Source organism: Hyla sarda, chromosome 1 (assembly GCF_029499605.1).
Source record: "Hyla sarda isolate aHylSar1 chromosome 1, aHylSar1.hap1, whole genome shotgun sequence".
Lineage (NCBI taxonomy): Eukaryota > Metazoa > Chordata > Amphibia > Anura > Hylidae > Hyla > Hyla sarda.
Genome location: NC_079189.1, coordinates 262,584,526 through 262,611,085, shown reverse-complemented (window position 1 = coordinate 262,611,085; position 26,560 = coordinate 262,584,526). Strand labels below are relative to the sequence as shown.

The 26,560-nt window shown below is 44.0% G+C and overlaps 1 protein-coding gene across 7 annotated transcripts in view; it reads right to left on the bottom strand.

The window, feature by feature from the left end:
* The window catches only part of LOC130305178 (FYN-binding protein 1-like), a 253,903-nt gene that overhangs the window by 26,429 nt on the left and 200,914 nt on the right, over positions 1–26,560 (bottom strand). For all 7 annotated transcript variants that reach the window (XM_056551982.1, XM_056551981.1, XM_056551983.1 and 4 more), the window contains one exon: positions 25,678–25,741. In XM_056551982.1, the coding sequence (XP_056407957.1) occupies positions 25,678–25,741 (64 nt within the window). The remainder of the gene's footprint in view (positions 1–25,677; positions 25,742–26,560) is intronic.

The following is a 26,560-nucleotide window of genomic DNA, read 5'->3' as shown; positions in this document are numbered from 1 at the left end:
GTTTGACGACTTTTCGTTAAATTTCACTAAAGTGCTGTTTTTTCCCCCCAAATGTACCATTTTTACAAAGGGTAATGGGAGAAAATGCCCCCCAAAATTTGTAACCCCATCTCTTCTGAGTATGGAAATACCCCATGTTAGGACATAAAATGCTCTGCAGGCGCACTACAATGCTCAGAAGAGAAGGAGTCATATTTGGCTTTTGGAAAGCAAATTTAGCTGAAATGGTTTTTGGGGGGCATGTCGCATTTAGGAAGCCCCTATGGTGCCAGAACACAAAAAAAAACCACATGGCCTACTATTTTGTAAACTACACCACTCAAGGAACATAACAAGGGGTTCGCTGATCCTTAACACCCCACAGGTGATTGACGAACTTTCGTTAAAGTGGGATGTGAAAATTGATTTTTAACACTAAAATGCTGGTGTTACCCCAAACTTTTCATTTTCACAAGGAGTAATAGGATAAAATGTCCCCCAAAATTTGTACACCCATTTCTCTCGAGTCAGGAAATACCTCACATGTGCATGTAAAGTTCCAAAATGGGGTCACAAGTGGGGGGGGCACTGTTCTGGCACCCTGGGGGCTTGTAAACACACATAGCCTTCAATTCCAGCCTAATTCTCTCTCAAAAAGCCCAATGGCTCCCCTTCTGAGCATTGCTCGCCCGCAGAGCACTTTACATCCACATATGGGGTATTTATAAACTGGGGTTACAAATTTTGGGGGGCATATTCCTATTACCCCTTGTGAAAATGAAAAAATTGGGGTAACACCAGCATTTCAGGGACATTTTTTTTTTATTTTCATGTCCAATTTTAACGAAAATTTGTCAAAGGCCTGTGGGTTGTTAAGGCTCACTATACCCCTTGTTACGTTCCATGAGGGGTGTACAGTAGTTTCCAAAATGGGGTCACATGTGGGTGTTTTTTTTTTGCGTTCATGTCAGAACCGCTGTAACGATCAGCCACCCCTGTGCAAATCAACAATTTAGGCCTCAAATGTACATGCGCTCTCTCACTCCTGAGCCTTGTTGTGTGCCCGCAGAGCATTTTACGTACACATATGGGGTATGTGTACTCCCAGCATGCCGGGACAGTATGGGCATGCTAGGAGTTTAAATTATGCAACAACTGGGGAAGAAGTTTGGAGACCACTAAGTAGTGGCCTCCAAACTGTAGCCCTCCAGATGTTGCAAAACTACAACTCCAAGCATTGCCCAGACTGTCCAGGCAAACTGGGAGTTGTAGTTCTGCAACATCTGAAGGGCCAGATATTGCAGAACTACACGCCCAGCATCCCTGACTGTCTGGCCATGCTGGGAATTGTACTTTCACAACATCTGGAGGGCTACAGTTTGGTGACCTCCTTATAGTGGCCTCCAAACTGTGCCACTTCAGATGTTGCAAAACTATAACTCCCAGCATGCCCAGACTGACTGTAGCCCTCCAGATGTTGCAAAAGTACAATGCTGAAAATTGTAGTTTGGCAACATCTGGAGGACCACAGTTAAGAGACCACTACACAGTGGTCTCCAAACTGTGACCCTCCAGATGTTGCAAAACTATAACTCCCAGCATGCCCAGACAGCCTTGCCACAGTGAAGATCACTTACCGCGATCTTCGCTGCAGCCTTCTCCACGCCGCACTTTCCGGCCTGCCTCCTCCTGCTGCCGCCGCTGCTCCAGTATGCTGCCTCCGTCGGTCCGGTAAGCCAGGCCATGTTCTCTACTTCGCCGCCCGTGTTCCCCCCAGCTCTGCCCCGACTTCGATTGGTGGGCAGAGCGGGGGAAATTAACTCTAAGCCCCCCGCCCCCCTCCTGCCATTGGTCGTCAGCCTGACCGACCAATGGCAGGGGATAGGAGGAGGTGGCAATACTGCCACCTCGCTCCTATCCTTTAGGAGACAGCTCCGATTATTCTTATTTTCCGGGCGATTGGGTCACCAGTGACCCGATTGGCCAAGATCACCGCAAATTGCAGGTCTGAATTGACCTGCGATTTGCGGCAATCGCCGACATGGGGGGGGGTATCAGGACCCCCCTAGGCATTACCACGGGGGACGCGTATGCATATGCCCTCCATCCCCAAGGAGTTAATAACCCATGGAGGTCTGAATATGGAGTCACACTCAAAATCAAAGGGGAAAACCACACTACAGGCTTATCCAACTTTGATGTAATGTCCTTAAAACAACTCAAAATGAGGCTCAGTAGTGTGTGGCCTTCACATGCCCTTATGACCTCCCTACAATGCCTGGGCATGCTTCTGATGAGGTGGCAGATGGTCTCCTTAAGTATGTCCTCCCAATTTAGGATGGATAGATGAATATCATATATAATAATAAATGGGTAAAAAGTGTATAAAAAGAAATATTAACCCCTTAAGGACACAGCTCATTTTCACCTTGAGGACGCAGGCCTTTTTTGCAAATCTGACCACTGTCACTTTAAGCATTAATAACTCTGGGATGCTTTTACCCTTCATTCTGATTCCGAGACAGTTTTTTCGTGACATATTCTACTTTATGTTAGTGGTAAAATTTTGTTGATACTTGCATAATTTCTTGGTGAAAAATTCAAAAATTTGAGGAAAATTTAGCATTTTTTTAACTTTGAAACTCTCTGCTTATAAGGAAAATGGACATGCCAAACAAATTATATATTGATTCACATATACAATATGTCTACTTTATGACTGCATCATAAAGTTGACATGTTTTTACTTTTGGAAGACATCAGGGGGCTTCAAAGTATAGCAGCAATTTTCCAATTTTTCACAAAATTTTCTAAATCAGAATTTTTCAGGGACCAGTTCAGTTTTGAAGTGGATTTCAGGAGCCTTCATATTAGAAATACCCCAAAAATGACCCCGTTGTAAAAACTGCACCCCTCAAAGTATTCAAAATGATATTCAGTAAGTGTGTTAACCCTTTAGGTGTTTCACAGGAATAGCAGCAGTGAAGGAGAAAATTCTAAATCTTTATTTTTCACACTCGCATGTGCTTGTAGACCCAGTTTTTGAATTTTTTACAAGGGGTAAAAGGAGAAAAATCTTCCTAAAATTTGTAACCCAATTTCTCTCGAGTAAGGAAATACCTCATATGTGTATGTCAAGTGTTCGGCGGGTGCACTAGAGGGCTCAGAAGGGAAGGAGCAACAATAGGATTTTGGAGAGTGAGTTTTTCTGAAATGGTTTTTGGAGGCATGTCACATTTAAGAAGCCCCAATGGTGCCAGAACAGCAAGAAAACCCCCACATGGCATACTATTAAGGAAACTACACCCCCAAGGAACGTAACAAGGGTTCCAGTGAGCCTTAACACCCCCCAGGTGTTTGACGACTTTTTGTTAAAGTTGGACGTGTAAATGTAAAAAAAAATTTCACTAAAATGCAGTTTTTTTTTCCCAAATTTAAAATTTTTACAATGAGTAATAGGAGAAAATGCCACCCAAAATATGTAACCCCATCTCTTCCGAGTATGGAAATACCCCATGTGTGGATGTCAAGTGCACTGCGGGCGCACTACAGGGCTCAGAAGAGAAGGAGTCACATTTGGCTTTTGGAAAGCAGATTTTGCTGAAATGGTTTTTGGGTGCATGTCACATTTAGGAAGCCCCTATGTTGCCAGAACAGCAAGAAAACCCCCACATTGCATACTATTTTGGAAACTAAACCCCTCAGGGAACGTAACAAGGGGTCCAGTGAGCCTTAACACCCCACAGGTGTTTGACGACTTTTAGTTAAAGTCGGATGTGTAAATGAATTTTTTTTTTCTCACTAAAATGCTGGATTTTCCCCAAATGTTACATTTCTACAAGGGGTTATAGGAAAAAATGCCCCCCAAAATTTGTAACCCCATCTCTTCTAAGTATGGAAATCCCTCATGTGTGGACGTCAAGTGCTCTGCTGGCAAACTACAATGCTCAGAAGAGAAGGAGCGCCATTGAACTTGGTTGGAATAGAAGTCGGGGGCCTTGTGCATTTACAAAGCCCCCGTGGTGCCAGAACAGTGGACCCCCCCCCCATGTGACCGCGTTTTGGAAACTACATTCCCCACAGAATTTAATAAGGGGTGTAGTAAGCATTTGCAATCCACTGGCGTTTGACAGATCCTTGGAACAGTGGGCTGTGCAAATGAAAAATTAAATTTTTCATTTTCACAGACCACTGTTCCAAAACTCTGTCAGACACCTGTGGGGCGTAAATGCTCACTGCACCCCTTATTACATTACATGAGGGATGTAGTTTACAAAATGGGGTCACATGTGGGGGGGGTCCATTGTTCTGGGGGGGGGGCTTTGTAAACACACGTGGCCTTCAATTCCGGACAAAATTTCTCTCCCCCAAAAATTTTTTTTTACACCAACCGGCTGATGTAGACCCCAACTTTTCCTTTTCATAAGGGGTAAAAGGAGAAAATGCCCCCAAAATTTGTAGCGTGATTTCTCCTGAGTACAGAAATACCCCATATGTGGCCCTAAACTGTTTCCTTGAAATACGACAGGGCTCCGAAGTGAGAGAGCACCATGTGCATTTGAGGACTAAAATAGGGATTGCATAGGGGTGGACATAGGGGTATTCTATGCCAGTGATTCCCAAACAGGGTGCCTCCAGCTGTTGCTAAACTTACAGCTTTCCTGGACAGTCAGTGGCTGTCCAGGAATGCTGGGAGTTGTCGTTTTGCAACAGCTGGAGGCTCTGTTTTGGAAACACTGCCGTACGATATGTTTTTTTTTTTTTATTGGGGGGGTCAGTGTAAGGGGGTGTATGTGTAGTGTTTTACCCTTTATTTTGTGTTAGTGTAGTGTAGTGTTTTTAGGGTACATTCACACTGACGGGTTTATAGTGAGTTTCTCGCTAGGAGTTTGCGCTGTGGCAGAAAATTTGCCACAGTTCAAACTTGAAGCAGGAAACTTACTGTAAACCTGCCCGTATGAATATACCCTGTACATTCACATGGGGGGGGGGGGGGGGCTGGGAGATGTAGTTATGCAACAGCTGGAGATACGCAACTACAACTCCCGACATGCCCAGACAGCTGTTTGGGCATGCTCTGATTTGCAGTTTTGCAACATCTGGAGGGCTGCAGTTTAGAGACCACTGCACTGTGGCCCTCCAGATGTTGCAAAACTACAAATCCCAGCATGCCCAGACAGCAATTGGCTGTCTGGGTATGCTGGGAGTTGTAGTTTTGCAACAGCTGGAGGCACACAACTCACGTTGTTTTGCGTTAAGGGGTTAATATATATATATATATATATATATATATATATATACACATATAAAATGTATAGAGAAATATATATATATATATATATATATATATATATATATATATATAAAATATTATATAAAAGGGGTATATAGAGGTACTATAACTATATTATGATTTTGTGTACCCACAACTAAAAGTTGCTTTCAATATACTCGTTAAGACCTAGGGGATGTATGGTGCGCAATTTATAGATCCAGAAGTTCTCACATTGTCTTAGAGTATTATATCTTTGGGGGATGTCTTTATTAATTTGTTCAATGGTGGTGATTTAAAATGTAGAAAAATCTCCATTGTGATGGATGGGAGCGTGCTGTGAAACACTGGGAAGTTGATTTCTCAGGGTTACATTGCTTTGATGCTTGTTCACACGGTTCCGTAGACATTGCATTGTTCGGCCCACATATTGCATTTAATTACCAACCTTTGAGGGGTTGATCCCTCGTGGGGAAATCCCTTTACTAGTGACCCCCCTAAAATAACGCCTTTATTAGTTTTATATATAAAATATACCCCACACAAATGTTTAAAATTCCAGCAGCTCTGAGGTGGTATTTGCTGGAGAGTCAATACCAGTCTCTCTATATCGGGACACTTATTATGCCCAGGATAGTGCTTGTAATCTGTGTGCTTGTTCTACAGCACACGACTGCACCTGGTGCCAAGTCCCTATTGTTGTTGTAAACCACCTTTATGCCCACTGTGTTAAAACATATAACTACTAGTGTTGCTCGCGAATATTCGCAATTCGAATTTTATTCGCGAATATCGCATATTCGCGAATTCGCAAATATTCGCGAATATAGCGCTATATATTCGTAATTACGAATATTCGTTTTTTTATTTTTTTATTTTTATTTTTTTCACAGTACACATCACAGTGATCCTCCCTCTCTGCTTCCAGCTTATGTGGTGTAAGAAGGCTCTAATACTACTGTGTGAGACCGGTGTGCGAATTTTCGCATATGCGAAAGTTGCATATGCTAATTTTCGCATATGCGAATTTTCACTTATGCTAATTTCTGAATATGCGAATTTGGCATATGTTAATTTTCGCACTCGCGAATATTCGCATATGCGAAAATAAAACGAGGATGTTACGAATATGCGAATTTTCGCGAATATGACGAATATTCGTCCATATATTCGCGAATATTCGCGAATTCGAATATGGCCTATGCCGCTCAACACTAATAACTACTAGTCTCCCCAACGTAGTCAAGGGTAGAGAGGCTAATGCGTTCACAAACGCCGTCTGCCTTTTTTTTATAATCTTCTCGTGATGACATTTCCGTCCTTATTCCACCAATCAGTGTGTCCCACGTAGTATATAACATCTCTCGCGTGAACTGCAGTGACCAATCAAAGGATTTAACATCTGGGTGTATCTTCTCTGGATTCACAAATCACATAACCGCAAATCTCCCGGTATAATGGTGCCGATCTTAGTGCACATGATTTTAGACTTACCGTATTTTTCGCCCTATAGGACGCACCGGCGTATAAGACGCACCCAATTTATAGGTGCCAAATCTAAAAAAATAAAGATTCTGAACCCAACAGTGGTCTTCAACCTGCGGACCTCCAGATGTTGCAAAACTACAACTCCCAGCATGCCGGACAGCCGTTGGCGGTCGGGGCATGCTGTGAGTTGTAGTTTTGCAACATCTGGAGGTCCGCAGGTTGAAGACCACTGGTATAGGAGGTAATACTCACATGTCCCCGCCGCTCCGGACCAGTCACCGGTGCCCTGGATGTCGCTTCATCGCTGTCGCCGCGTCCCCGTGGTGTCCCGACGCTCTGGACTTCTTCTTCCCTGGGATCCACGCTCTCCGTCGCCGTCATCACGCCGCTACGCACGCTGCTCCTATTGGATGACTGCGTGCGCGACGGCGTGATGACGTCGAAGGAGAGCGCAGGGGATCCCGGCACGGAGAAGCTGTTCGAGACGCCGCAAATTCACCGCGGCGGTCCCGAACAGCCCGACTGAGCAGCCGGGTTAGTGTTATTTTCGCTTCAGACGCGGCGGTCACCTTTGATCGCCGCGTCTGAAGGGTTAATACAGGGCATCACCACGATCGGTGATGTCCTGTATTAGCGGCGGGTCCCGGCCATTGATGGCCGCAGGTATTCGCCTTATAAGACGCGCCAACTCCCCCCCCCCCCCCCCCCCCCCCAGATTTAGGGAAGAAAAAGTGCGTCTTATACGGCGAAAAATACGGTATCACTGCCCTCTGGCATCACCGCGCATGTCATTGCACTTAGTTTTTAAATGATCCTGTGTCCTATAGAGTGCCTGTCAGATGTCCTTTTTTCCTGCTATACAGGTAATGGTGGCTACTCGTTTTTTTTGTGCTAATAAATCTATATCATATTTCCACAGTCCTTATGTTTAAATACCTAGAAGGTGTTTTTAGATTTCTATTTATTACTTATAGGATGTACATATTGGATATACAGTCATGGCTGTAAATGTTGGCACCCCTGAATTTTTTCAAGAAAGTGAAGTATTTCTCACAGAAAAGGATTGCAGTAACATGTTTTGCTATACACATGTTTATTCCCTTTGCGTGTATTGGGACTAAACCAAAAAAGGGAGGAAAAAAAGCAAATTGGACATAATGTCACACCAAACTCCAAACATGGGCTGGACAAAATTATTAGCACCCTTAATTTAACCCCTAAAGGACGCAGGGTTTTTCGTTTTTTCCTCCTCACCTTTTAAAAATCATAACTCTTTCAATTTTGCACATAAAATTCCATATGATGGCATATTTTTTGCGCTACCAATTCTACTTTGCAGTGACATCAGTCATTTTACCCAAAAATCTACAGAGAAACGGAAAAAAAACATCATTGTGCGACGAAATTGAAGAAAAAACGCCATTTTGTAAATATTGGGGGCTTCCGTTTCTATGCAGTACATTTTTCAGTAAAAATGACACCTGATCTTTATTCTGTAGGTCCATACGGTTAAAATGATACCCGGTTTGATTTTGTAGTACTTCTGGAAAAAAATCATACCAACATGCACAGAAATGTATATGTTTAAAATTGTCATCTTCTGACCCCTATAACTTTTCTACATATGGGGCGGTATGAGGGCTCATTTTTTGCGCCGTGATCTGATGTTTTTATCGGTACCATTTTTGTATTGATCAGACTTTTTAATCGCTTTTTTTTTCATGATATAAAAAGCGACCAAAAATATACTATTTTGGACTTTGGAATTTTTTTGCAGGTACGCCATTGACTGTGCGGTTTAATTAATGATATATTTTTATAGTTCGGACATTTACGCACGCCACATACCACATATGTTTATATTTATTTTTATTTACATGGTGTTTTTATGGGAAAAGGGGGGTGATTTGAACTTTTACTAAGGAAAGGGTTAAATCACATTTATTAACTTTTTTTTTTACACTTTTTTTTTTGCAGTGTTATAGCTCCCATAGGCTATAATTTTAAAATCTTGGCTTTATTCTCATGTCAGACAAACATGTCTAGCTAATGGGGTATCAGTTCCTGTTCTAATGGTACTGATGTGTTTTCCTATCCTCCTTCTGAGTTCCTGTGTAGTTTTACCTACATATAACTTCGGGCAGGCGCAGGTAGCTATGTATATGACATTTTGGCTACTAAAATTAATAAATTGTCTTATAGTGTATTATCTACCATCTGGTGGTTTCCGAAATCTTCTTATCTTTGCCATGTGTTTGCACATGACACAATGCCCACAAGGAAAAGAACCCATGGGTGGATCTGAAATCCATGTAGTTTGTCTTTCATCTTCCTTTTGGAAATGACTATGAGCTAAAATATCTTTGATATTGGCCCCTCTTCTATAAGTGATACTAGGTCTGTGACCAATCACTTCCTGTAGATCGGGGTCCAATCTCAATACATGCCAATGTTGGTTTAAGATCCGTGTAATATGAGATGCATAAGCATCAAATGTCCCAATGCATCTAATTACCTTTTGTTCCCTATTGGTCTCGCTTTTGGGACCAAATAGTTCCATTCTGTTGAGGGTTTTAACCTCACTGAAAGCTCTTCTCAGATGCTGTTTTGGATAACTATCTATCTATATCTATAAAGTGTTGCATTCAATTGTTACTCTCTATTTGGAAATTCTCCTCTTCCGAACAGTTTCTCTTTGCTCTTAAGTACTCTCAATATGGCATACTGCATCTTAAAGAACCAGGGTGCCAGCTTTGCCAATTGAGGAAACTATTAGTCGCTGTAGGTTTTCTATATATATTGGTTTGGATCTTACAATCTTCATCTATATATATATATATATATATATATATATATATATATATATAGTGATATCCAGAAAGTTTATGCTTTTGCCCCCTTTTTTCCCCCAAAATAAAATGTGCTGTGTGTAGTCCTGTGATTCATCTCCAAAAACAAAAGTGCTTTCCCACCACCCCAAAAATAAATTTGCAAATGTAGGTGCACATGTGGTCCCCATTGCTGTGCCTTTCAAAAAGGAAAAAGTTGTGCATTAAAATATATTCTAATAGTGTAGTAACAAATTGATTATGCCTCTCAAAGTGGATCCTACGTGTAGCCAGAAATGTGCTCACCGCAGTGCTACCTAATTGGTGATCTATATTACTGTACAAACTTTCTATGTCGAGACTCATTAATTTAGTGTGTGGTGTCACTGACAATTCACTAATTTTCATGACTGTGTCCTTTGTGTCCTTTAACCCCTTAAGGACCAAGGACGTATCGGTACGTCCTTGGTCCTGCTCTCCTGATATAACGCGGGTTTACACAGTAACCCCGCGTCATATCACGGCGGGCGCGGCGTCATAGTGAAGCCGGGACCCGCCTCTAATAGCGCGCAGCGCCGATCGCGGCGCCGCGCGCTATTAACCCTTTAAGTGAAAGTGAAAGTTGCCGGCTAGCTCAGTCGGGCTGTTCGGGATAGCCGCGGCTAATCGCGGCATCCCGAACAGCTGACAGGACAGCGGGAGTGCCCCTACCTGCCTCCTCGCTGTCCGATCGCCGAATGACTGCTCAGTGCCTGAGATCCAGACATGAGCAGTCATGCGGCAGAATCGTTGATCACTGGTTTCTTATGAGAAACCAGTGATCAATGATGAAGATCAGTGTGTGCAGTGTCATAGGTCCCTATGGGACCTATAACACTGCAAAAAAAAAGTGAATAAAGATCATTTAACTCCTCCCCTATTAAAAGTTTGAATCACCCCCCTTTTCCAATTAAAAAAAAACCACAGTGTAAATAAAAATAAAAATATATGGTATCACCGCGTGCGGAAATTTCCGAATTATAAAAATATATCATTAATTAAACCGCTCGGTCAATGGCGTGCGCGCAAAAAAATTCCAAAGTCCAAAATAGTCCATTTTTGGTCACTTTTTATATAATTTAAAAATGAATAAAAAGATCAATAAGTCCTATCAATGCAAAAATGGTACCGTTAAAAACTTCAGATCACGGCGCAAATAATGAGCCCTCATACCGCCCCATACACGTAAAAATAAAAAAGTTATAGGGGTCAGAAGATGACAATTTTAAACGTATTAATTTTCCTGCACGTAGTTATGATTTTTTCCAGAAGTACGACAAAATCAAACCTATATAAGTAGGGTATCATTTTATTCGTATGGACCTACAGAATAAAGATAAGGTGTCATTTTTACCGAAAAATGTACTACGTAGAAACGGAAGCCCCCCAAAAGTTATAAAACTCCGTTTTTTTTCAATTTTGTCGCACAATGATTTTTTTTCCGTTTCACCGTAGATTTTTGGGCAAAATGACTGACGTCATTACAAAGTAGAATTGGTGGCGCAAAAAATAAGCCATCATGTGGATTTTTAGGTGCAAAATTGAAAGAGTTATGATTTTTTAAAGGCAAGGAGCAAAAAACGAAAATGCAAAAACGGAAAACCCCCCGGTCCTTAAGGGGTTAAATAAGAGGGGAGGCAAGAAACAAATGGGGCTAGAATTTTGTCTACATAGACACTTGCTCCCTGTGTTAAATTATTATTACCTGATACTATGGGACGTCCTTTTTTGGGTTTGTATACTTATGGGTTTTGGGCAAAGCATAAAAAGTGTATATCACTGGATGTTAGTAATAGATATATTTGTATTCACTTTCCGTGATCAGATAATCCTCCTAGACTCTATCCAAAACGGTCCTAAGTTCTAACAAGTACTGTTTAGTTGGATCACGGGGTAAAACATTGTACATTGTTCTGTCATCTAATAGTCAATGACACATGTCTTCATAGTCCTTTTTATCTAACAGTACAATGTTTCCCCCTTTATCTGAGGGTCTGATAAATAATTTATCATTTTCCTGTACCTTTTCAATGCAACACTTTCTTCTACTAAAAGATTTGAATGTATGTGACGACTTTGAGGTTTAATTCTTTTTATATCCTGTGTCACCAGGTTTACAAAGGTCTCAATAATTGATGATTGAGATAATGGGGGATTCATAACGGATCTTGGTTTAAGGTTTGTAAATGGTGCATTCATTGTGATTTCCATCCCCTCATTTTCCTTCAACAGATCATAGAGTATCTCTACTGCGGCAGATTCTCTGCATCTTAGTTCATTTGTAGCATTCTCATTGCGTATGTGCCATTTATACAGGGCCAGCTTCCTGGCAAAGAGGTTGATATCCTTCGCCCATCCAAACTCATCAAATTTGGGAGTGGGGGTGAAGGACAGACCCCTTAACAGAAGAATTTCTTCAGCCTCTGTAAGACTATAAGTAGATAAGTAAAAAAAATTGACATGCTCTGATTATTTGTTATTACTGGACGCGCATTTGTGGCAACTAGATCTATTGAATCTTGATTGTTAGCCTTCCTTGTATAGGATTTATATCATGCGTGGTTGTAGAGGAGGTATCATTCCTGCTTGATATGTTGCTGGAGTCAGAGACTGGGGATTTGCTATACCCCTGTTGCCCCACCTCCTACTCCCAAAGGTTGACCTAAAAAAAGGAAGTGGGGCATGTGAAGCAGATGTCTGCAGAGGTGTAGCTGATCTCACTACATTCGATCGATTCCCAGGGTATGATTCTTGAGCTATAGAGGGATCCACTGATCCACTCATATTGCTTATACCCTGATTTAACATAATTTGACTTGGCACATTTGTGTATACATTCGTGCCCTGCATAGAGGATGCACCAGAACCAAACCCACGTCCATTGTTTAAATCTCATGTTGTTTGATTGTTGGGATTTGGTCGGGGGTTAAAAGTGCATTGGTAAGGTGTCTTTTTTTTACCAGGAAAATTTGTTTTCCCTTTCTTGAACTTTCTTTTGGTTCCTGTCCCTCTGTTGCTGGAATCCGATAAGTATCCCTCAGTTCCTGAGGTCTAAGTTTCAGATGTATCTCTACTATACTTGTTGGGAGGTGAATATTTCCTATAGTTCTTTTCTTTATAGGTATATATTCTCCCTGTTGAGAAGTCTGTAAAATCTCTGATGTATTTTTTGTGTTTTCTTTCTTTTGTCTCATTCTTGTATGTTTCTAAGTTTATCTGTAATTTTGTTTCCAAAATAGGAAATTCTTGATCATTGGCAAAGACTTGAATTTGTTGAATTTCTTGTTCTAACTGTATATTATTTTTTTGTAGATAATTCCTTTCATAATCCAGAAGGTAAGACATAACATTTTTTCAGTTTGTAGGGATTCCCACCCTTTCATGAATGTTTCATCCTCCCTATGTGAATTGGGTACAACTGGGTACCTCAGACCTCTATAGACTAGATTTTGTTGTGCATAAGTTTCCAAGATTGAAACCTTCCACCATGCCCGGATATATTGTTTATAGGTTTTATCGCCCTAAAAGCATGGTTAATGTCAATCTTATGTAATGGTAGGTTAATAGTTGAAAACATGGGAACATGGGAAGCATCAGATATTAGTTGATGTGCATTCATAGGTTGAGATAAAAAGCCCAACATAATACAACAATGGGACAGAGTAAGCTGTTACCAGCTGCCATTTATGGTCATATACAAAATCCAAAGGAATTCCTTTGGATTTCACATATTGCATTTTGCACGTGCATTGCAGGACATAAATTACATATTTAGAGTCATATGTCATGTGGGTTTTAATGGGGAAGGTTTCTCCTGAAACTTGCGAACAGAATTAATAATGATGCCATTATCTTACTAACTTAATGCTATTTCTTACTATCTTAATAATGATGCCACTATACCACAGGAACCGAGTGATTTTATCCTGAAAGGAATTGAATTTATTTTAACCCACAACTACTTTTCATTTTTAAACCATATTTATACTCAGAGGGGTACCACAGAGGGGACACTATTTGCACCTAGTTTTGCAAACCTCTTTGTTGGGTGTTTTGAGGACGCTATTTTACAAACGCACCCCTCTTTTACCCACTGTAAATATTACAAACATTATATTGATGACATTTTTATCATGTCGGATGGTACTCACTTTTTTCTAACAACAACTCAATAATAATGACTGGGGTTAAACGTTTACACAAAATATTTTTAATAATAATGTTGAATTTTTAGACGTGGTTGTCTTCCATACAGATGATGTTAAGATTAATACAAAAACCTTCTGTAAGAAGGTAGATGGCAACAGCTATCTAGACTTCACCTGTTCTCCCTACAGAAAATGGCTTTTAAACGTCCCATATGGGCAATTCAAAAGAATTTGTTGAAACTGCACTTTAGAATCCGATTATACAGCACAGAGCAAAATCCTGAAAAGTAGATTCCATGCGAAGAAATATCCAAAGAGACTCATTGAATCTGCTAGCAATAGAGCCAATCAACTTACACAAGTACAATGTTTAATAAAAACTAACAAGGATAGTGCCGACGTATGTCAAGAAAAATGAAGCCTTAATTTTATTACCACCTTTTGTAATATTAGTAATCAGATCAATCGTATTTTGGCCAAACACTGGGATATTGTTACGCCGAGCACTCCGGGGCCCTGCTCCTCCCCGGAGCGCTCGCGGCATTTCTCTCTCTGCAGCGCCCCGGTCAGACCCGCTGACCGGGAGCGCTGCACTGACACTGCCGGTGGGGATGCGATTCGCATAGCGGGACGCGCCCGCTCGCGAATCGCATCCCAAGTCACTCACCTGTCCCGGCCCCCGGATGTCATGTCCTGGCGCGCGCGGCTCCACTCCTTAGGGCGCGCGCGCACCAGCTCTCTAAGATTTAAAGGGCCAGTGCACCAATGATTGGTGCCTGGCCCAATCAGCCTAATTAGCTTCCACCTGCTCCCTGGCTATATTACCTCACTTCCCCTGCACTTCCCTGCCGGATCTTGTTGCCTTGTGCCAGTGAAAGCGTTTAGTGTTGTCCAAAGCCTGTGTTCCAGACCTTCTGCTATTCCATTTGACTACGAACCTTGCCGCCTGCCCCGACCTTCTGCTACGTCTGACCTTGCCTCTGCCTAGTCCATCTGTCCCACGCCTTCTCAGCAGTCAGCGAGGTTGAGCCGTTGCTGGTGGATACGACCTGGTTGCTACCGCCGCAGCAAGACCATCCCGCTTTGTGGCGGGCTCTGGTGAATACCAGTAGCATCTTAGAACCGGTCCACAGACACGGTCCACGCCAATCCCTCGCTGACACAGAGGATCCACATCCAGCTAGCCGAATCGTGACAGTAGATCCGGCCATGGATCCCGCTGAGGTGCCGCTGCCGAATCTCGCTGACCTATCCACGGTGGTCGCTCAGCAATCGCAGCAAATTGCCCAACAAGGAAAGCAGCTGTCGCAGTTGACCGCCACGTTACAGCAACTTCTGCCACTACTACAGCAGCAACCATCTCCTCCGCCAGCTCCTGCACCTCCTCCGCAGCGACTGGCCGCTCCTAGCCTCCACTTGTCCCTGCCGGACAAATTAGATGAGGAAACCATACAATCGCTCCCAGTGTCCTCGTCCCACGTGAAGCAATTGCCGGACAAAAAAAGGGGGAGACCTAAGGGGGGGGGTACTGTTACGCCTAGCGCTCCGGGTCCCTGCTCCTCCCCGGAGCGCTCGCGGCGTTTCTCTCTCTGCAGCGCCCCGGTCAGACCCGCTGACCGGGAGCGCTGCACTGACACTGCCGGCGGGGATGCGATTCGCATAGCGGGACGCGCCCGCTCGCGAATCGCATCCCAAGTCACTCACCTGTCCCGGCCCCCGGCTGTCATGTCCTGGCGCGCGCGGCTCCGCTCCTTAGGGCGCGTGCGCCAGCTCTCTAAGATTTAAAGGGCCAGTGCACCAATGATTGGTGCCTGGCCCAATCAGCCTAATTAGCTTCCACCTGCTCCCTGGCTATATTACCTCACTTCCCCTGCACTTCCCTGCCGGATCTTGTTGCCTTGTGCCAGTGAAAGCGTTTAGTGTTGTCCAAAGCCTGTGTTCCAGACCTTCTGCTATTCCATTTGACTACGAACCTTGCCGCCTGCCCCGACCTTCTGCTACGTCTGACCTTGCCTCTGCCTAGTCCATCTGTCCCACGCCTTCTCAGCAGTCAGCGAGGTTGAGCCGTTGCTGGTGGATACGACCTGGTTGCTACCGCCGCAGCAAGACCATCCCGCTTTGTGGCGGGCTCTGGTGAATACCAGTAGCATCTTAGAACCGGTCCACAGACACGGTCCACGCCAATCCCTCGCTGACACAGAGGATCCACATCCAGCTAGCCGAATCGTGACAGTAGATCCGGCCATGGATCCCGCTGAGGTGCCGCTGCCGAATCTCGCTGACCTATCCACGGTGGTCGCTCAGCAATCGCAGCAAATTGCCCAACAAGGAAAGCAGCTGTCGCAGTTGACCGCCACGTTACAGCAACTTCTGCCACTACTACAGCAGCAACCATCTCCTCCGCCAGCTCCTGCACCTCCTCCGCAGCGACTGGCCGCTCCTAGCCTCCACTTGTCCCTGCCGGACAAATTAGATGAGGAAACCATACAATCGCTCCCAGTGTCCTCGTCCCACGTGAAGCAATTGCCGGACAAAAAAAGGGGGAGACCTAAGGGGGGGGGTACTGTTACGCCTAGCGCTCCGGGTCCCTGCTCCTCCCCGGAGCGCTCGCGGCGTTTCTCTCTCTGCAGCGCCCCGGTCAGACCCGCTGACCGGGAGCGCTGCACTGACACTGCCGGCGGGGATGCGATTCGCATAGCGGGACGCGCCCGCTCGCGAATCGCATCCCAAGTCACTCACCTGTCCCGGCCCCCGGCTGTCATGTCCTGGCGCGCGCGGCTCCGCTCCTTAGGGCGCGTGCGCCAGCTCTCTAAGATTTAAAGGGCCAGTGCACCAATGATTGGTGCCTGGCCCAATCAGCCTAATTAGCTTCCACCTGCTCCCTGGCTATATTACCTCACTTCCCCTGCACTTCCCTGCCGGATCTTGTTGCCTTGTGCCAGTGAAAGCGTTTAGTGTTGTCCAAAGCCTGTGTTCCAGACCTTCTGCTATTCCATTTGACTACGAACCTTGCCGCCTGCCCCGACCTTCTGCTACGTCTGACCTTGCCTCTGCCTAGTCCATCTGTCCCACGCCTTCTCAGCAGTCAGCGAGGTTGAGCCGTTGCTGGTGGATACGACCTGGTTGCTACCGCCGCAGCAAGACCATCCCGCTTTGTGGCGGGCTCTGGTGAATACCAGTAGCATCTTAGAACCGGTCCACAGACACGGTCCACGCCAATCCCTCGCTGACACAGAGGATCCACATCCAGCTAGCCGAATCGTGACAGTAGATCCGGCCATGGATCCCGCTGAGGTGCCGCTGCCGAATCTCGCTGACCTATCCACGGTGGTCGCTCAGCAATCGCAGCAAATTGCCCAACAAGGAAAGCAGCTGTCGCAGTTGACCGCCACGTTACAGCAACTTCTGCCACTACTACAGCAGCAACCATCTCCTCCGCCAGCTCCTGCACCTCCTCCGCAGCGACTGGCCGCTCCTAGCCTCCACTTGTCCCTGCCGGACAAATTAGATGAGGAAACCATACAATCGCTCCCAGTGTCCTCGTCCCACGTGAAGCAATTGCCGGACAAAAAAAGGGGGAGACCTAAGGGGGGGGGTACTGTTACGCCTAGCGCTCCGGGTCCCTGCTCCTCCCCGGAGCGCTCGCGGCGTTTCTCTCTCTGCAGCGCCCCGGTCAGACCCGCTGACCGGGAGCGCTGCACTGACACTGCCGGCGGGGATGCGATTCGCATAGCGGGACGCGCCCGCTCGCGAATCGCATCCCAAGTCACTCACCTGTCCCGGCCCCCGGCTGTCATGTCCTGGCGCGCGCGGCTCCGCTCCTTAGGGCGCGTGCGCCAGCTCTCTAAGATTTAAAGGGCCAGTGCACCAATGATTGGTGCCTGGCCCAATCAGCCTAATTAGCTTCCACCTGCTCCCTGGCTATATTACCTCACTTCCCCTGCACTTCCCTGCCGGATCTTGTTGCCTTGTGCCAGTAAAAGCGTTTAGTGTTGTCCAAAGCCTATGTTCCAGACCTTCTTCTATTTCATTTGACTACGAACCTTGCCGCCTGCCCCGACCTTCTGGTTGCTACCGCCGCAGCAAGACCATCCCGCTTTGCGGCGGGCTCTGGTGAATACCAGTAGCATCTTAGAACCCGTCCACCGACACGGTCCATGCCAATCCCTCGCTGACACAGAGGATCCACATCCAGCTAGCCGAATCGTGACAGATATCCTATTGAACGACCCATTTCCTAAATCCAGTCTTCTATCTAAACCACAGATAACATCGTAGGGCACAATCTCTGAAGAATATACTTGCTCCTAGCAACTTAAAAAATCATAGTGATAAAAACTCTATAACTTTTCTTCATAAAAATGGTTATTTTAAATGTAACCATACCCGTTGTAAATGCTGCTCAAACTTGACACACCTGGCACCAGAATTTTCAGGAGAAACTTTCCTCATTAAAACACACATGACATTTGACTCTAAATATGTAATTTATCTCCTGCAATGCATGTGCAAAATGCAATTTGTGGGCCGAACAATGCAATGTGTGAGGAACCGTGTGAACAAGGATTGAGCAATGTAACTCTGAAATATCAAGTTCCCAGTGTTTCACGGCACGCTTCTATCCATCACAATGGAGATTTTTCTACATTTAAAATCACCACCATTGAACATATTAATAAAGACATCCCCCAAAGACATAATACTCTAAGACAACATGAGAACTTCTGGATCTATAAATTGCGCACCTTACATCCCCTATGTACATGTACTTATTTTTTAATTATATATATGTACTTATTTTTTAATTACCCATATATATTATTTATCATACTATTTTTATATTTTGTACCATTAACCACTTAGGAACCCAGGGCGGTCTGAACTGAACGGCGATCTGCAGCGATTGCGGGTCATACGAGTCTCCGGTGACCCAGAAAATAAGGGGGATCAGGGCTGTCCAAGACACCCATGATCCCCCTGAAGGGATAGGAGCAAGGTGGCAGGGGTGCCAACCCTCCCATCCCTGCTATTGGTCAGTCAGAAGCGACCAACCAATAGCAGATCGGGGGCGAGGGGGTTAAAGTTTGGTTCCCCCGTTCTGCCCTCCCACGGTAGTCAGGGCAGAACGGTGGAACTGTGGTGTGACCAGCAGCGGCGGTGGAGGTCACTTACCGGCGGCGATCGGTGGCGGCGGGCGGCGATCCTCTCCCTGGTGCGGCGATCCTGTGACTAGGGAAGCCGGTGAGTTGTTGCCTAGCAACCTCAGGAGGGCTACAGTTTGAAGACCACTATACAGTGGTCTCTAAATTGTAGCCCTCCAGATGTTGCAAAACTACATCTCCCAGCATGCCTTTCGGTGATCAATACATGCTGTTAGTTGTAGTTTTGCAACAGCTGAAGGTTTGCCCCCCAGTGAGTTTCCTGCTTCAGCTTTAAAACACTACATATACATCCCCTTACACTGCCCCCCCCCCCCACCCAATAAAAATGAAAAACATATTGTACGGCAGTCTTTCCAAAACAGAGCCTCCAACTCCCAGCATTTCCGGAGAGCCACTGACTGTCCAGGCATGCTGGGAGTTTATCAACAGCTGGAGGCACCCTGTTTGGGAATCCCTGGCGTAAAATACCCCTATGTCCACCCCTATGCAATCCCTAATTTAGTCCTCAAATACGCATGGCGCATGGGGGGCTTTTTCTCCTATTCCCCTTATGGAAAGGAAAAGTTGGGGTTTAAACCAGCCTGTTAGTGTACAAAAATAAAAAAAAATTACACTAATATGCTGGTGTTGCCCCATACTTTTTATTTTCACATAAGGTAAAAGGAAAAAAAAGATCCCCAAAATTTGTAACGCAATTTCTCCTGATTACGGAAATACCCCATATATGGGCGTAAAAGGCTCAGGAGTGAGAGCGCACTATGTACATTTGAGGCCTAAATTGGTGATTCGCACAGGGGTGGCTGATTTTACAGTGGTTCTGACGCAAAAAAAAACACCCCACAGGTGTTTGACGAATTTGGATGGGAAAATGAAAAAAAAAAAGAAATTATTTTTTTTACTAAAATGCTGGTGTTACCCTAAATTTATCATTTCCACAAGGGAAAATAAGAAAAAAAGCCCCTCAAAATTTGTAACCTCATTTCTTCTAAGTAAGAACATACCCCGTATGTGGATGTATAGTGCTCTGAGGGCAAACAACAGTGCTCATAAGAGAGCATTGGAGAGAGAATTTGGCTGGAATTGAAGGCCACGTGCATTTACAAAGCCCCATAGTGCCAGAACAATGGAACCACCCCCCACATGTGACCTCATTTTGAAACTACACCCCTTATGTAATGTAATAAGGGGTACAGGTGTCTGACAGATTTTTGGAACAGTGGTCCGTGAAAATGAAAAATAAAATTTTTCATTTGCACAGCCCACTGTTCCAAAGATCTGTTAAATGTCAGTTGGGTGTAAATGCTCACTGCACCCCTTATTAACCCCTTAAGGACTTAACATTTTTCCGTTTTTGTATTCTCATTGTTTCCTCATCACCTTCTAAAAATCATAAAGCTTGCAATTTAGCATTTAAAATTCCATATGATGGCTTATTTTTTTGCGCCACCAATTCTACTTTGCAGTGACATTAGTCATTGTACCAAAAAATCCACGCAAAACGGAAAAAAAATTAATTGTGCGACAAAATTGAAGAAAAAATTTCATTTTGTAACTTTTGGGGGCTTCTGTTTCTACGCAGTGCATTTTTCGGTAAAAATGACACCTGATATTTATTCTGTAGGATCATACGGTTAAAATGATACACTACTTATATAGATTTGATTTTGTCGTACTTCTGAAAAAAATCATAACTACATGCAGGAAAATGTGTTTAAAAATGTCATCTTCTGAGCCCTATAACTTTTTTATTTTTCTGCGTATGGGACGGTATGGGACTCATTTTTTGCGCTGTGTTTTGAAGTTTTTATTGGTACCATATTTGCATTGATCAGACTTTTTGATCGCTTTTTATTCATTTTTTTATGACATAAAAAGTGACCAAAAATACGCTATGTTGGACTTTGGATTTTTTTTGCGCGTACGCCATTGACCCTGCGGTTTAATTAACGATATATTTTTATAGTTCAGACATTTACACACAGGGCGATACCATATGTAAGGGGGGGGGGTGATTCAAACTTTTCTTAGGGAAGGGGTTAAATGACCTTTGTTAACTTTTATTTTTCACTTTTTTTTTTGCAGTGCTATAGCTCCCATAGGGACCTATAACACTGCACACACTGATCTTTTACCCTGATCCCTGCAAAGCCATAGTTTTGCATGGATCAGCGAGATAGGGGCTCCATTGCTTAAGCCTGTAGCTCAGGCTTGGAGCAATCAAACCCAGATCGGACGCGATGGAGCAAAGTAAGGGGGTCTCCGCTCGCATCCTAGCTGATCGGGACATTGCGATTTTATCGCGATGTCCCGATCAGCCCGACTGAGCTGCCGGGAAGCGTTTACTTTCACTTTCAGACTCAGGTACGCCCTGAGTCCTTAAGAGGTTAAATTCTGTGAGGGGTGTAGTTTCCAAAATGGGGACACATGTGGGGGATCCACTGTTCTGGCACCACAGGGGGCTTTGTAAATGCACAAGGCCCCCCTACTTCTATTCCAACCAAATTCTATCTCCAAAAGCTCAATGGCGCTCCTTCTCTTCTGAGCATTGTAGTGCACCAGCAGAGCACTTAACGTCCACACGTGGTATTTCCAGAATTTTAGTGAAAAAACTTTTTTTTTTTCATTTACACATCCGACTTTAATGAAAAGTCATCAAACACCTGTCTGATGTTAAGGCTCACTGGACCCCTTGTTACGTTCCTTGAGGGGAGTAGGTTCCAAAATAGTATGCCATGTGTTTTTTTTTTTTTTTTTTTTTGCTGTTCTGGCACCATAGGGGCTTCCTAAATGTGACATGCCCCCCCAAAAACCATTTCAGAAAAACTCACTCTCCAAAATCCCATTGTCGCTCCTTCCATTCTGAGCCCTCTAGTGCACCCACAGAGCACTTGCCATACACATATGAGGTATTTTCTTACTCGAGAGAAATTGCGTTACAAATTTTAGGTTGATTTCTCTCCTTTTCATAAACTGGGTCTACAAGAACATGTGAGTGTAAAAAATGAACATTTAGAATTTTCTCCTTCACTTTGCTGCTATTCCTGTGAAACACCTAAAGGGTTAACACACTTACTGAATGTCATTTTGAATACTTTATTTCTAATATGAAGGCCCCTCAAATCTACTTAAAAACTGAACTGGTCCCTGAAAAATTCAGATTTTGAAAATGTTGGGAAAAATTGGAAAATTGTTGCTGAACTTTGAAGCCCTCTGATGTCTTCCAAAAGTAAAAACATGCCAATTTTATGATGCAAACATAAAGTAGACATATTGTATATGTGAATCAATATATAATTTATTTGGGATGTCCATTTTCCTTATAAGCAGAGAGTTTCAAAGTAAAAAAAAAGAAAAAATGCAAAATTTTCACATTTTTCATCAAATTTTGGAATCTTTCACCAAGAAATGATGCAAGAATCGACAAAAATTTACCACTAACATAAAGCAGAATATGTCACAAAAAAACAATCTCAGAATCAGAATGAAAAGTAAAAGCATCCCAGAGTAACAGTGACAGTGGTCAGATGTACAAAAAATGCCCGGGTCCTTAAGGTGAAAATGGGCTGGGTCCTTAAAGGGGTACTACTGTCCTGCCAACTTATCCCCTATCTGAAGGATAGGGGATAAGTTGCCTGATCGCGTGGGGTCCCGCCGCTGGGGACCCCCGCGATCTCGCACGCAGCACCCCGCTCTCATCAGGCCCCGGAGCGAACATCCGCTCCGGGTCTGATGACTGCCGATCACGGGGCTGGAGTATCATGATGTCACGGCTCCGCCGCCAAGTGACTTCACGCTTCGCCCCTCAATGTAAGTCTATGGCAGGGGGCGAGACAGCTGTCTCGCCCCCTGCCATAGCCTTGCATTGAGGGGCGGAGCGTGACGTCACACAGGGACGGTGCTGTGACGTCACGATCACCGGCCCCGTCATCAGACCTGGAGCGGATGTTCGCTCTGGGGCCTGATGAGAGCGGGGTGCTGCATGCGAGATTGCGGGGGTCCCCAGCGGCGGGACCCCGAGCGGTCAGGCAACTTATCCCCTATCCTTTAGATAGGGGATAAGTTGTCAGCACGGTAGTACCCCTTTAAGGGGTAAATATTAGGGATCGACCGATATCGTTTTTTTAGGGCAGATACCGATACCAATAATCGGTGGAGGTTAGGGCCGATAGCCGATAACTTATACCGATATTCCGGTATAAGTTATCGGCTATTTATCCCCCCGCAACACCGCTGCAGATCATTGATTTAAAGCGGGCGCTTTAAATCAATGCACTACAGTGGCTTTTGCGGTGCCATAGGCCGCCACCACCCGCTTCTCTCCCCCTACCTGTCAGGGTGGTCCGGGCCATCCTTCCTTCCTGTAGTGTCCGGCGGCATTCCGGGTGGAGGGTGAACCGGTCCGGGCTGTACTTCTTCTCCGGGGGTCATCTTCTCCACTCCGGGCAGGCTCCGGCCTAGTAACGCAGCATAGACGCCGCTGCGCAGTGACGCCCGTGCGCAGCGACGCACCTGATGTCACGGCGTAGCGGCGTCTATGCAGCGTACTAGGCCGGAGCCTGCCCGGAGTGGAGAAGATGACCCCCGGAGAAGGACAGCCCGGACCGATTCACCCTCCACCCGGAATGCCGCCGGACACTACAGGAAGGATGGATGGCCCGGACCACCCCCATTACGGGTAAATTTAATTTTTTAATATTTTTAATATTGACTCGGAGGGTGGGGGAGGGGCCCGACCGGTATAGCGGTATGGGCAAAAATCCATACCGGTATACCACCCAGCACTACGGTGGGGGGTGCGACGCGGTGCGGTGGTCGAGGGGCGGTCGCGGTGCGGTGGGTCGATACCGATAATGCCCAAAATCGTGATTATCGGCCGATAATATCGGCCATACCGATAATCGGTCGATCCCTAGTAAATATGTCTCTGTTCCTTCAAATACCAACTGACATTTTCCATAGAATATTCCGTCAATGTGCCTTCCCCTGTTTCAATTATGGATATAATTTTATAGTGTATCTTAGGGTTCCCTATGGTCCTACATAACACATGTGGGGTATAATATTTTTTTCCCATCTACCCACATAGCCCCTTAATATATTTACATATCTATCTTTATTGATTTATGTGGACCTTTTATTGTAATATTATGGTCTTTATTACCATCTGCCTCAATTGTAATAACATTATCTTCACTAATGCTAACCTTATTTTAGGTCTAAAACTAATTATATAACAAGTTTTTGTTTCAGATTCCATGTATATATGTATGCAACCTCCTTTATAGCAGTTCTAGAGCAGTTTTCAATGGATTTTGTGCGTATCTGTATAGTGCAGAACGCCATCAGTAAAACGCCCGCATCCAGTAATGAACGCTCCTCACAATGTACATAACGCTCCATAGTGACGCGTCCCTGACTACTAAAAAGAAACACACGACTACTGTTTACAGTGTGTGGAGCGCACAGAGCGCTCCCCCCTCCCGCTACAGAAATCAAGCCTCATTTTGGATCACACACTGGACAGATTACATCCAGTCATCTTTACAAGAATGCAAGATTACTATTTATTCCTTGAGACCAACTAAATTTTCTTTTAGAAAAGCCTGCATTACCTATTGTTTTATGTAAATTGCTGCTAAAATCTAGATTACTTGTAAAATTTCTTATTAAACTTGTGTTTGTTATGCTGTGTAACTTTGACCTTTTACCTTGCCACCATCTTGAGACTCAGCCACCATATAAAAAGCCCACATGTTTAGTCTGCTGTATGCATTTCTCCAATCTGATGAAGGGGTTGCTACACCACGAAACACATTGTTTTATTGTTTTAATTTGTTTTATTTATTTAATAAACAAGATTTCACTTCACATCCTCTACCCGGTTGTGATACTTTTTACTAGATACCTGGGCGTCTTTATCAAGGTCTTTTTTTCTATCCTCTGATCCTTTGCATAGGGCAGATGGGCAATAGGAAGGGTCAGCTGTTTTAGGGACAGTTAGGGTGCACTAACTCCCCTTTCATGACACCCTGAAGTTCTATGGGCTGGAACACCTCCTCACTCCTCCTCTTATCCCTGTTTGATTAACTTTCAGCTGTATGTCGAGTCCTGTTTCCAAATCTCATCCCTGCAATATGCATGCAAAGAGATTTGGAAATAGGGTTTGGCTTTCAGATTTAAGCTGTAAATAAAGCAGGGGGGGAAGGACTTGTTCTAGAACTTAAGTGCTTGGAAACACCTCTTTGACACTTGGCACCAGAGAATAAAACCATTTTGTATGTTTTGGAAGCACAGATAGATCTATGAAAGGTACCATGTGTCAACCTGCATCAAACAGTGTTTGAAAAGTGAATTGCAGTTGACAGATTCCCCTTAAAGGGGTTCTCCGGTGCTTACACATCTTATCCCCTATCCAAAGGATAGGGCATAAGATGTCTGATTGCGGGAGTCCCGCAGCTGGGGACGCCCGCGACCATGCACGCGGAACCCCTTTGGAATCAGTCCCCGGAGCGTGTTCGCTCCCGGTCTGATTACGGGCGACTACAGGGCCGGCGGCGTGTGACGTCACGCCTCCACCTCCGTGTGACGTCCCGCTCCGCCCCTCAATGCAAGCCAATGCGTGATAAGATGTGTAAGCACCAGAGAACCCCTTTAAATTTTCAAACTGACTAACCAAAATGCTAAAAGCAACTGCAATACCTGTAATTCAATTTTTTTTTTAAATAACAAATTAAAGAGAATTTTGTGAAATAAATTGTTACCTTGGTTTTATTGCCACAGCAGGAAGTTTATTTGATATTAAATCTGTATTATCATATATTTCATCTGTAATGCAAAATATACATAAATAAAAATAAATATACATAATTCCATTACTTGATGGGCAATTAGAAACAAATAGTAATTTAAAAGTACCATTGTCCTTAACTCCTTAAGGACTCAGCCAATTAAATTTTTACGTTTTCATTTTTTCCTCCTCGCCTTCTAAAAATCATAACTCTTTTATATTTTCATCCACAGACTAGTATGAAGGCTTGTTTTTTGCGCGACCAGTTGTCCTTTGTAATGACTTTCATCATGTATCATAAAATGTATGGCGCAACCAAAAAACACTATTTTGTGGGGAAATTAAAAAGAAAAACGCAATTTTGCTAATTTTGGAAGGTTTCGTTTTCACGCCGTACAATTTACGGTAAAAATGACGTGTGTTCTGAGGGTCAATACAATCAAAATGATACCCATTATGACATACTTTTCTATTATTGTTGCGCTTAAAAAAAATCACAAACTTTTTAACCAAATTAGTACGTTTATAATCCCTTTATTTTGATGACCTATAACTTTTTTATTTTTCCGTATAAGCGTCGGTATGAGGGCTCATTTTTTGTGCCATGACCTGTACTTTTTTTGATACCACATTTGCATATAAAAAACTTTTAATACATTTTTTCTATATTTTTTTTAATAAAATGTATTAAAAAAGTAGCAATTTTGGACTTTTTTTTTTTACGTTCACGCCGTTCACCGTACGGGATCATTAACATTTTATTTTAATAGTTCGGATCTTTACGCACGCGGCGATACCAAATATGTCTATTAAATTAATTTTTTACGCTTTTTGGGGGTAAAATAGGAAAAATCGGA